Raw genomic sequence first — 13,558 nt, 5'->3', positions numbered from 1 at the left:
CAAAACTCTATAAAACTTTTCTGTAAAAACACAATAAGTGAAGCCGACTCTTTATTCAGTTATTTATGGCAGACCATATAACTTCTGCTCTTAATTTACCTTTCTATAGTAATGACCATCCAATGATTTCTAACTTCTGGTGTTAATATCTTATTCACCAATTGAAGGAGTATAAGCAATGGGAATTACACATAGATCTCTTTTCTTAGTAATTGCTGCACCACAGGCCTCAGTCATGTCTAGATCTTCTTGCTTCTCTTTCTCGGGTAGTTTCCAGTTAAAGTGATACAATAAATTTGCAAGTGGAAGCTCAACACTAGCCATTCCGAACGACATGCCAGGACAGACTCTCCTTCCAGCACCAAATGGTAGATATTGAAAATGAGTCCCCTTGTAATCAATTGATCTGTCAAGGAATCTCTCAGGAACAAAGCTCTCTGGATCACTCCAATTTTCAGGATCTCTACTAATTGCCCATGAATTGACAAGGACTTGGGTTTTCGCAGGTATCTCATATCCATTGATTTCATATCTCTCCATACTCTCTCTTGGAACTAAAAAAGGAAGAGGAGTGTGCAATCTCAGAGTTTCTTTGATAACTAACTTTAAGTAAGTCAATTCATGGAGGTCATCTTCATTCAGGATATGTCCTTTTTGATATGAAACATGTCTCACCTCTGCTTGTGCCTTCTCCATCACTCTTGGATTTTTCAGCAATTCTGACATTGCCCAGATTAAAGTTGTAGCTGATGTCTCAATCCCTCTACTGAACATGTCCTGAAAGAGCAAACTGAGTCAGAAGAAAAGAAAATATGCACGCATTACACATTGAATGCTTAATTGATATTCATAGAAGAAAAAAGTAATTAAATGTACTAACCAAGATAACTGACTGTATGTTTGTCGTAGTTAAAAGGATCTCAAGGTTACCCTCCTCCTGAACTTTTAGAAGAACATCTACCAGGTCTTCATTATCAGTTTCACCATCCCCAGTCTGTTTTGCCATCTGCCTAGCTTTATGTTCCTCAATGAAAGTAGTTAATATCATATCAAGTTTTCGATGAACTTTCTCAGCTCTAGGCCTTAGCCCAGTTATCACAGCAAGCATTTTAACCGAGGGGAAGAGATCAGCAAAAGTGAAACCTCCTGCTATCTCTAAGGCTTCCCTGATAAGAGAGATGAATTCTTCTTGCCCATGGAATTTCTTACCAAGGGCTGCCGTTGCAGTGATGCTGTATGTAATCGAGAAAAGCTTTTCACTGAGATTGATGAGAGATTCTGTATGTGTTGAAATAGATTTGATCAAATTCGAGGTCTCTTCTTTCCTGATGGGTCGGAATGATTGGACACGTCTGACACTTAAAAGCTCCATTATGCAAAGTTTCCGAAGTTGTCTCCAGTAATTCCCATAAGGTGCAAGCACAATGTCATTCTCAAATATGATATTTACCGTGGGATTAAAAGGCCTGCTAGCAAAGACGATATCATGTGTTTTCAATACCTCTTTGGCATATTCTGCTGAAGAAATGACAACAATTGAAAGTTGTCCGAGTCGTAGGTGCATCAGAGGTCCATATTTAATGGCCAAATCTCTTAGGCGGCGATGGGGTAGAGATCCAATAAATTGGGGAATGTTTCCTATTAGGGGTAGCTTCCATGGCTTAGGAGGCAGTTTTGAAGTTGAACTGATATTGGTTTTGAATAGCATGAACATAAAGAGAAGGAATGTGAAAAGAATTGGGAAGGAGAGGAATGAGAACTCCATCATCATCAATTGTTAAGCCGCGCCCGAGAATTCAGTACTTGCCTTAGTGGTATGATTGTTTTGCATCACAGATTTATACTTGTTGTGGAGCTAGCCTTGAAGTTCTGCAAGATACTCTTAGCATTTTTAGTTTTCTTTCCTAGCTTTAAGTTGATGCCATTGTTTTTCACATTCAAATATGTAAACGTTTAGCTTTTGAATCAAGAAAGACGTTTAGATACATGTTAGAAATGTATGAAGCATGAATGAACCGGTTAAGCAGACATTTTTGGAGAAGTTATTATATTGTCTACTGGCAATTACTATTATACACGTAAGTAATTGAGTCAAAAGTGTGTTAAAAATGTATTAAAATTTTTTTAGCTTTTTATTTACATATTGACAGGGACCAATGATCCCAGATCATTTACATATAGTCTGTTAGATTCAGAAAATTTAATCAAAGAAGCAAATAATGGGCAAATGAATCATAAGTCTACTACAGACACATCCATATATATATATATATATATATATATACACACACACACAGAGAAAAAGAAATAGAGAGATTTACTATGTTTAGGGATATAACTCTCGTCAGTTAGAGATTTACCATCTCTGTTGGGCAGATATTGTAGAATTAGCTTTGTTCGGACAAAGGAAATAACCTAATTACTAAAGTGTCATTTTTATATTTATTTGTAACTTAAGTCGCACAGTGCAAAACGGTGAGCTGTCGACTGACGATGACAGAGGGGATGGATTTACGAGTGGATCTTATATGAGGGTAAAGATATCATTATTTAATTTTTATTTGTGATGATTGGGGAGAATAAGTATTGGGTATGTTATGTTATTAATGTACTTGTTCAATATTAAATTTTTATTTTTAAAAAAATAATAATAATTAACCTATTTATTTATAAAATTACTAAGAAGATGGTGATCAGTTTTAATAATTTTCTTATAATATTAGTAAGGAATGAATTATTAAATTATTTAGAGTGAGTTCACATGATGTTTACTTTTTAAAATTTAATGCAAGAAGGTTAAATGAGTAATAGAATAAAAATTAATATTTTGATTTTTGAAATGAGGTATTTATTTTGGAACATTCAAAAATAAAAAGATAAATATTAAAAAAAAATAAAACAGAGATAGTACTGTAGTAAATAATAAATGGAGCTCAGGCATATAAACTTTCCGCTTCATTTAATATTACGCTAGTTATGGGCCAAATTCCAACACCAATGTAAGTTGAAACCGCTACTATACGGTTTGGATTAATTCAAATCAATTATTAATCTGATTTGATTTTAATTTTATGCTTCCTAAAATGTAAAGAGTTGTATCATTTGTTTTCGTAATCTTTGGGAGTGTTGCCTTCTCAAATTACAGGCTTTTGTTCTCCAACTTTCAATTTATTTTTATTTTTCCTTTAAAAAGTTAGAGTAAACAGATATCAACGTATCCTTAACACGACTTGAACTCTCAATGACTTGTCTCTTTTTAAAAAGAAAAATTATACCAACCGAACTAAGTCCGGTGAGATTTTTGTTTAGCTGAGAGTCAACGATATTGTATGTTACTTTCGGTTTTCATAATTAAAATACACACACATATACACTTATAAAAAAATATGCAAGCATGCATGGGGAGAGCAAGAGGAGAGAGGGACTCACACTGTTGGGGATATACTTCTAATGAGATGCAGCTCTTGTTACCATGCCTCTTCGGTGCAGAATGGAGAAACAGAGAACAAAGACTCTGATTGTGAATGTAGAGAGAATTAATTTGCCCTGTATTTATAGAGAAAGTTTAGACGAAGTGTACAAATTATGTTGTTTATTTTTTATTTATAACACATACAAAGTTTCAAAAAAAAAAAAAAAAAAAAGAAAAAGAAAAAGAAGAAGAAAAGGAAATTTAGTACTCCGTAGTAAACAGTCCAAAATGTGTGTGCCTGGTTGGAAGATGGCCAGTCAACAAAAGACAATAATTGATCACAGCCGTCGATCCACAAGGCCCCACCCATGCACCAAAGTCTATTTTTCTTACGTTGAATTGTTGTCAGTTGTCACGTGTTTAAATAAACCTTAAAACTATATTTCTTTTTCCGTTGGGCCTTGTCCTGAGGGGCAGTTTGGTGCAATAAAAAAGGAAGGAAAGATAATAAAGGGTGATTAAAAATTTGTGTTTGGTTAAAATAGATAGAAGAAAAGAAAAGGAAAGAAAAGGTTTGGAGGATTATATATAGGTTTATACAGTAATTTTCTTATCCTCCCAAAAATGAGAGAAAATGAGAAGAAAGTGAAGACAATGGCTGATGTAATATTTGTGATGCCAATTTTAATCTCAAGATTACATATACATACAAGTTAGAAGTTGCAGAGAGAGTGAGAGATGGCGGGCTAGCGGTTGAAGCTTGCGAACGGCGAACCCAAACTGGAACAACAACGATGGAAATTGAAAGATATGGGTTTTGATTTTCTGAATAATCTGAAATGATATACCGATACAGGTTTTGAACTTTTGATTCTTGTAGACAGATAGATAAACTGAAATATATGGGTTTTGAACTTCTAATTCTTGTAGTGTAGAGAGAGAGAGAGAAAGAGAGACAGAGAGGGCAAGTTCCAGTGTTGAGAACGAGAATAGAGATGGAGGCGAGATCGGGGAGGCTGAAATAAAATAATTCTCTTTCTTTTCTTTCTCTTTTTTTTTTTCCAAACATGATTATTATTCTTCCCTTTTTTTTTTTATTATTTCATTAATCAACCAAACACAATACGAAATTAAAATTATCCTTCCTTTCCCTTTTCTTACCTTTTCCTCATAACTAATGTTTTCATTTCCCTTCAAACCCATCGTACCAAACATAGCCTAAGTCTTATTACCTCTTTTTTTTCAAAGGAAAGTAACATTCTAGAGAGAAAATAAGTGTGTTAACTGTTAACGGTCAATTCTCTCAAAATTTGTCTACCTAATACTTAATAATTTTTTAATGACTAATTTATACATATATAATATAATATATGATTGAGAGTGAGCGGGATATAATTTGAAGCCTTAGGCTGTAAAAAATATAAAAGTGACCTTTTAATATGTAATATAGAGCAATCATAAAAATGTATAAGAAAAAAAAAAAAGAAAAAAAAAACAGAGAAGATAAAAGTTAATATAAGAATTTGAAAAGTTTTATAAATTTCGGAGAAAAAAGAAACTCTCTGTTACCTGTGTTGAAAAGTTGAGAGAGAGAGAGAGAAAAGAGGTATAAAGATATAAATCTTTTGGTCCTTATTAAATCTCTGGTATAATAATAAATACAAATAAAAATTTTAAAGGAGTTATAATATAAGGAAATTAAAAAAAAAAAAATTTGGAATTTTTTTATTGGGTAGAGTTTAATAATATGAATGAAATAATATTTTTAGGAAAGTTATAATGTAAACAAATAAAAAAATTTAAAATTTATAATATAAGGAAATAAAAAATTTAGAAGCCTTTTTATTGTATGAAAATAGAAAGAAAATAAAAATTTTAAGACGGATATAATATTAAAAAAAAAAAAAAAAATGAAGACCTATTAGGTAGGCGACTTAGGCGAAGTCCCCCTGAGGTCCTGCCACCGAGAAGTGAGTACTTATTTACTTCCATCCCACACCTGCCCCTGGCCCCACCCACTATATATATATTAGAAAAAGTAGTATCCATATATAGTAGAGGTGGCAATTCGTGTTCGTGGGTCGTGTTCGTGTCGTGTTGATGTAAGGGTATTATACTAAATAGGTAAATCCAAACCCAACTCATTTAATAATCGAGTCAAGAATCTCAACACTAACCCAACCCGCTTATTAAACAAGTAATCGTGTTAACCCGTTTAATGACCGGTTTATTAAAACGAGACATTTAATATTTAATCAAATACTAAATAATAGAAAAAAATTGTCATATTTAACTCAAATATTCAAAAGGAGAAAAAAAAAAAAATTCATAAGGCATAAACAAGGTTTATGTTAAAATAACTTAATTATCCATAGTAATTAAGTTTAAATAGGAAACATATTACATAGGTTATATTCACGATTATAATATGTTGAGTTAAATAGGTTATAAACATGTTACAAGGGTTGAACCCCTAAACCTTAACCCGATACGGTTAAGTAAACGGGTTAATCGTATCGACCCTTTTATGACCCAAACCCATTTATGCCAAACTCAAACCCTTTTAACTCGTGTTGTGTTCGTGTCGGGTTGTCGTGTCGTGTCATAATTTGCCACCCCTAAATTATATAATGGATGGGGCTATATATATATATATATATTTAGTATTAATTATACTTAATGCCCTTTTTTAAATTTTCAATTATTAACTTTAACCTAAAAAAAATAATTATAATTTTCAATTATTAAAATTATAATTATTATTATTATTATTATTATTATTATTATTATTGTCATTTTTACTTTCTAAACTCCTTTGATTTAAACAAAAAATAAATAAATAATCTCAAACTCTAAATTTTTTCCATTTCAAAGTTCTTTCATTTTTTTTTTTTTTTGTTTTGTTTTTTTTTTTGTTTTGTTTTTTTTTTTTTTTTTTACTTTTTCTTATTTAAATCAGTGGTAAATTACACTGATAACCCCTCAAGTTAGATCACTTTTTATATACAAAATGACTATGTTACCCTTTTGACATATTGTTGACCTAAAAAAAAATAAGTTTTTTCCTAGAACCCTTCTTTAAGTTACAAAAATGCTCATAGCCCATTAACAAATTAAAACTACTTTCTACTTTCCTCTCTGTCTATCAAATCTCTCAATTCCCTCTGTCACCAGACTCACCACCACCACTGTCTACTCCACCAACATACAAGTAAATCCAATATATGAACTCATATTGCTCTAAATGATAAAAATTAGAACGAAATTTCAATGTGAAGCATTATGTTAACAATGATATATCTAAAATCTCCAACTAATTTCAACTTTGACTTCAATGATAAATATAAGATATAAGAGATAGTAATAATAATATATGTAGTGTGTATATATATATATATTCATGTATGCATAATATGCTTATGTATACATGTTGATAATAAAAAATAATTATCATTACTCTTTGTAAATAATAATAATAATAAAAAAAATAGAACAGAGTATAATGATTAAATACAATTATATATCCCCTTGCCATCTCATCTTTACCAACGGTCATGATTTGTGTATCTGTAATTTTTCAGAACATACATGAGAAAGAATTTCTATCTACCACACCCCAAAAAAAATTTTGTATGGAAGGAATACCAAGAATTTCTAGAGAGAAAAAATGGATGAGCGAGAAAATGAATGCAGTACTATTGAGCACACATTTATGTGGAGGAACTGGAATGAGTCGGAGTAGTTGTGTAGAACTTCGAAATGAGATCGTGAAGTTCCATGTAATGCGGGGTGAGGAGATGAAGAACGTACTGAAATATATAGATACACATAATATGTATATACATATTAGAGAGAGAAAGTAAGAGAGATGTTGTGTTAGAAAAAATTAGGAGTACTTTTGCCTTTTAAGGAATTTGATATTTTTAACAAAATATATTAAATAAGTGAGGACATAAATGACATTTTATATTTTTTTTAAAGATGAAGTAAAAGTTAAAACCAAAATGTTCATCTAGATAAGATTTGACCTAACCTGAAGGGATGCAAATGTAATTTACCTTTAAATCAATGTGTAATTTTATGTATGTCTTCAAAATAAGAATACAAATAGATGACAATAAAAAATTTAAAATAATATATTATATTTAATTGAGTAAGTATACAAATGGAATGCAATCAATATTTATTTCTATGCTTGGGTATATATTATTCCCTCCGACTTATTATACTTGTTCATCTCGAAAATGGGGTATATATATTATATTATATTATATTATGTTATGTGTTTGTGTGCGTTGGAAATGGTAGGTCCACAATATTCACGTGTTCTCACCCGATACAGTGACGCGTTCCTAACTTTCCATCTTATTAACCTATTAACGTATTTAGAGCATCCGGGGCGGCATTATGTGTAGAGTAGAAATGTGTCAGTTAGGAAAGAGAAATGGACGAGTGTAGTGAAAGAAGTGTAGTATATTTCTTGTAGGACCTACAGTCATTGTCTAAGCCCCATTTCACAGATATTTGTGTGAAGAGCGCCATTTGCAATTGGGTGGATAAGATGAAAAAATGGAGCATCATTTATTATTTCTTTCTTTTTCACAAATTGGGTGGATAATAAGATTGAAAAAATGGAGCATCATTTATTATTTCTTTCTTTGTCACGAATTGGGTGGATAATAAGTTTGAAAAAATGGAGCATCATTTATTATTGGGCAAACTGTACATAACCTCTCTTGACTTTCATTTCTTTGCAAATAACACCTCTTATGAAATGTTTTAGTAAAAAACTTCCCTTAACTATCATGAAAGAAGGTATTCTAACCGCTCTCCGTTTGATTATTTTTTAAGATAATTTTTTAGACCAAATTACCCATCTGCAAAGTCAAATGGAGAATTTATTTTTGTCTCCCATAGTCGTTCTAATTATACACATACTCTCATCATACATGTCCTTATAGTGTAATCATCCATCATAATTATGGATAATTCAAATGCATAGATGGAAAAATTGAAAAAAAATCACAAAAATGTCGCATATGAACTTGTGAAGTGAATGCACACAAGTAATATACAAGACAAATATTAAACCGGCCAAGAATCCACAAGGAAAAATATATTTTCAATAATGTTGTCACCGGTACCATCCAGTTTGTTTTTCCAAATGCTTGAAACTTGAGTGGTAGGGAGGTACCGGTGACTTTCATTTCTTTGCAAAAAACACCTCTTATGAAATGTTTTAGCAAACAACCTTCCTCAACTATCATGAGGGGAGGTATTCTGACTGATCTCTGTTTGATTATTTTTTAAGATAATTTTTTAGACCAAATTACCCCTTTGCAAAGTTAACTGTAGAATTTATTTATTTCTCCCATAGTCATTCTAATTATACACACATGTTCATTATACATGTCCTTATAGTGTAATCATCCATCATAATTATGGATAATTCAGATGCATGGATGGAAAAATTGAAAAAAAATCACAAAAATGTTGCATGTGAACTCGTGAAGTGAAAGCACAAAAGTAATATACAAGACAAATAGTAAACCGGCCAGGAATCCACAAGGAAAAATATATTTTCAGTAATGTTGTCACCGGTCCCATCCTACCACTCAAGTTTCAAGCATTTGGAAGAACAAATTGGTCAAAGTAATATATATATATATATATACTTCGAAAATAGTTTTTGCGACAAAAATTGTCAGCAACCAAACTCTATTAAAACTTCAAGTTAAAAGGCAATACAGTAGTAGAGAATATCATAACATTACCTCATCAAGAGGCTTCTCAAATTGAAGGTTGATGCTCTCAGCATGTGCAAGCATAACAGGAACTTGTATACAGGTTGCAGTCACTTTAACATTTATGTCATTCTACAACAAAGGCGGAGGAGGAGACGAATCTAAAATTTCAGCCAAAGAAGATGGAGAAGACGAAGTAGTCGAATTACTAGCCTTCAATCTAGCTTAGTTTATTTCTTCCTCGTTCTCAGCGAGAAGGGCAATAGTGGATCCGACGGCGACGACACCACCTTCGTCGACCATGATGGCGGCCAAGTAACCGTCATAAAAGGTCTCGACGTCCATGTCGGCCTTGTCGGACTCGATGACGACTACACTCTTGCCCTTAGAAAGTTTGTCACCATACAATATTGGGATTTCTAGACCCGCGTCAGTTCGAATCTCGGATCTCCGTCACGTACTTGCCCCACGGCCTTCGCTGGACTCCTCTGTAGTGTACTCTCTCTTCCTCTGTATCCAAAGGTAGCGTCGATGGCTGAGTCAACTCGGCTAAGTCCAAAATTTGGTATGACGACCTCTGCTGAGCCACATCGATCTTCAACGAAGGCCTGCGGTCGTTGAATCTTTGCTTAGAATTTCATTGACAGTCCAAATTTGGTTATGATGACCTCTGTTACTTTGATCATTGGAGGATGCCGACCTCTGTTGATTGATTTTCGGTTTTAACTTGAGATTTTCGGTTTGGGTTTTGGTGGCCGCCGTTGGCATCAACGATGCAGTTTAGAAATAATAGCCTAAGCTCCACCCATTTTTCGGCAATCTCTTCTCTTACAGTCACCACGAATGTTGAAGATGTTGACTTACAGTCACCACGAATGTTGAAGATGTTGAGGGGGTAATTTCGTCCCAAAATTTGGTTAGAAAATCACTTGAACAGAAGTTAGTTAGAATACCCCCCTCGTGACAGTTGAGGGGGTTATTTGCTAAAACATTTCATAAAGGGGGTTATTTGCTAAGAGGTGAAAGTTAAGGGGGGTTATTTGTAGTTCGCCCTTTATTATTTTTTTCTTTGTCACGAGTTCCACGTGTCTTGACCAAAGTAATATTTTGTTCTTTGTTCATACTTCTTGAGACTCGAATGTTTTGTTCAACATTTTTGAGTCATCATGACATACACAATAACATAAAATTATAACTTTTTTTCCCCTTAACCTGCCAAACTATGGAGAAGGACTCCAATATGACACACATTTCGTTCCCTTTTTTATATATATTTATTATTAATTTTTTTAATACAAAATTTAAAGTGTAGATGATAAATGATAGAGGAACAATAATTTTAGTTCTTTTTAAATCAGGACAAAAATTCTTTGTTGGATTCGAGTTGATTCAAATTGGATTATCACGTCAGATATTGTAAATGGGCCTAATTGTTTAACACCTAACATTTTTGAGCCATCATGACATACACAATAACATTGGGGCCAAGGTTATTCTAAGGAACGGTGGAGGAAAAAGGTAATGATGTTGACGCTAGTGCGTGAAGTCTTTTTGACTGAATGCGTATGTTGCCTTGAGAAGAGTGACTCAAGTGACCGGCTAGGTAATTATCGACTGATTATGTTGTTGTTGGTTTTGGGAGGCGGTTTGGCGTTGAGCACTATGGTTATGGTGCTTATTTCCTGATAAGCGCTGAAAAGTGCGCATTTAAACCCCTTAAGCTTGAACGTTCTAGGACCTTATTCTATTTTATTTTCTCGTTTTAGTCTAATTTCATGTTATTTCCCTTTTCAGGCACTTATCCCCAAAATAAATCAATTCAGCTGAATTAGAACATAAAAGATGCATTCTCAATCTTAGTGGAAGAAAGGAGCAGAGTGGAAGAAAAGTGGTGAAAAACAGCCTTCTTCGATCGATCGAAACAAGCTCTAATCGATCACACAGTGATCGTTCCAACCATGCCAAGATGGATCGAGCCTTTTGTCTTTATCCTCAGAAAATTTCCCTTTTCGATCGATCCAACATTCCTTTGATCGATCGAATATTTTTGATCATATCCCCACCTACCACTTTTGTCCTTTTCCCAAAATATCCCGAAAATATCTTAGTTTTATCATTATTTCAATAAGGCGCTGCCATAGTTCGATCGATCGAAACACCCTTGTGATCGATCGAACCTCCTCAAGTGCTAGAAAAATAGAGTTCCAGCCAATTAAAAGGTGTGCTCGTGGTACAATCATTTGGAGGTCCTAGTGCATGAGGTTTGACCATTGGGTGTGACATTTGAGCTACCTATATAAGGATTTTGGCCATTTAGAGGAGATAAAGAACCATAGATACAATTAGAAAGGAACCATATTCAACATAGACGTTGGAGGAGTCTAGAGATAAAGAAAGAGATACACACCATTTGGGGAAAGTTCTTCCACTCATCTAGGGTTTTCACCAAGGAGAAGAAGATCATTTCTACCATGGAGATAGCCCTTGAGGGTTGGATGACAACATCAATGAGTGGCTAAACCATTCTCTTGGGGCTAGAGATAGCTTTAAGCATGCTTCCTAGACTTTGATGTTTTGTAATTAAAGGGGATTTGTGTTGTAATTCTTGTATTGACATCTTATATATATATGAATCTTGTTTCTACAATGATTTATGTGGTTTACTACTTTCAATTCATCATTTAATTCTATCCAAATGTCTATGTATGCTAGGATGAATGTTCATGTGTTTGTTTTTGGATTTTGTGATATTGATGCATGTCTATGTGTGTTGATACTATGAATCGATTTAATGATGGTCAAGGCATGGTGCTTAAATAGATTACTCTTGTGGTTTGTGTGATGGTACTGATAAGCGCCGAATATTGTATATTCGAGCGCCCTAAATTACATTAACAAAGTCCAGCTATTAATTATTTTATGTAGATTAACTCCATTTGCATGTTTTTATGCATTTTCAGGTTAAAGTGCAAAAAGGAAGCAAAAATGATGCCTTGTGGAATTTTGAGCAAAAAGGATGCCATTTCTGAATTTCTGGCAGCTGTGATCCTGACTTTTGTCGCCATTTTCGACCTAGAAAACTCAAGAACTAGACTTCTATCATAACATGAAAGATTTAGATCTCTGAATCAGCTTTCCAAATCTTCAAGTGGTTCATCATTCGGAGTTCGGAGCAGAGAGTTATGATCTTCGTAACAGAGGTGCGCAGAACTGCCTGGCAGCACTAAAGTACTGCCTTTCTCCCCATTTTCGACCAACCAGACTTGAGAATTGGGTCTTCATCAAAACATGAAGTTTTTAAAACACTGAATCAGCTCTCCAAATCTTCAAACAGATCATCATTCAGAGTTCGGGGCACAAAGTTATAGCAGTTTTCCCAAAATAGGTTAGCGCTGAGCAAGAGGAACATGTTGCACATTGCACTAAGTTAGAGTGCTCGAGATCACTTTTCGAGTGCTCGAAAATCAGGCAGATTGCACTCGGAAATGGCTCAATTTCAGCCACTTGCACATTGGTTTCCTCAATGCCATCTTCCTTCTTTATGAAGTGGTTGGAGGTGTTCCTTGGAGGAGAGAGAGGGTGTGTTGGAGAATAAAAAGCTACCCAAGGGCCACATATTATTTATCTTTGATTTTTGCAAGATAGAAGAGGGAGAAGAGAGCAAGAAAGGAAGGTGTTCTTGAAGCTAACAAAGGGGAGCTCGAAAATTGGAGATGGAGTTCAAGCTTCTTCTTCATTCTAAGGCTCCAATGGGTAACTAACTCCTCTTCTAGGGAGGTGATGAAACCCCTCCCTTGTAAGCATGTGTTAGTATAGTTTATTTTTGGGGATTATAATGTATTTTTGATAGTCTTTCCATGGTCAAGAGCCTCATTTTTGTTGTAATGAATGTTGAATGTTTATAAATGATTATTGTGAGTTATTCATCTTGTCTTGGATGGTTACTTTTCGTAATCATATTGCTTGCACTTCCATGGTGACAATGGAAGTTAGATCATGGAATGGTTTCAATGGCATGGAGTTGGAGAACCTAGATAGTTCATGGCTTAGGGTTTCCCTTTGATGGTCTATACTTGATTCTTTGCTTTATGTGCATTCACCATTTAAATTAGGGCTTGATAATTCTTGACTTAGTAAGCATGTTCTAAGCTACATTTTAGTTTAGGTAGTTGATCATGTGAACCTTTGATGCTTTATTCTTGCCTTCCTATTTAAATGAACTTCTTGAGGATATTATAGCAACCTAGTATTGTTATGTATCATGACTATCATATATGTTGTTTTTCCCTTAAATTATTCTTAACCTAGCATGTGTATAGGGATGGAGGTGGATTCATTTCCCTAGCCTTCTTTACTTGTACTTCACTCCCTTGAATTCTTGCAATTTATTGTTTTATGCACT

At 33.8% G+C, this 13,558-nt stretch overlaps 1 protein-coding gene across 1 annotated transcript; it reads right to left on the bottom strand.

The window, feature by feature from the left end:
* On the bottom strand, positions 1–1,765 carry LOC132314181 (premnaspirodiene oxygenase-like). The gene is made up of 2 exons (XM_059813076.1): positions 881–1,765; positions 1–777 (listed from the first exon to the last, which is right to left on the bottom strand). Exons 1-2 carry the CDS (start codon positions 1,763–1,765, stop codon positions 151–153), a joined length of 1,512 nt encoding a protein of 503 aa, XP_059669059.1. The 3' UTR covers positions 1–150.
* Positions 1,766–13,558: the final 11,793 nt, after the last annotated feature.

The sequence above is a fragment of the Cornus florida genome, unplaced genomic scaffold, assembly GCF_030987335.1.
Source record: "Cornus florida cultivar Cherokee Brave unplaced genomic scaffold, ASM3098733v1 CherokeeBrave_3.0.0_Hap2_Chr06, whole genome shotgun sequence".
In the NCBI taxonomy this organism is placed as follows: domain Eukaryota; kingdom Viridiplantae; phylum Streptophyta; class Magnoliopsida; order Cornales; family Cornaceae; genus Cornus; species Cornus florida.
This window is presented reverse-complemented; position numbering and strand designations above follow the sequence as displayed.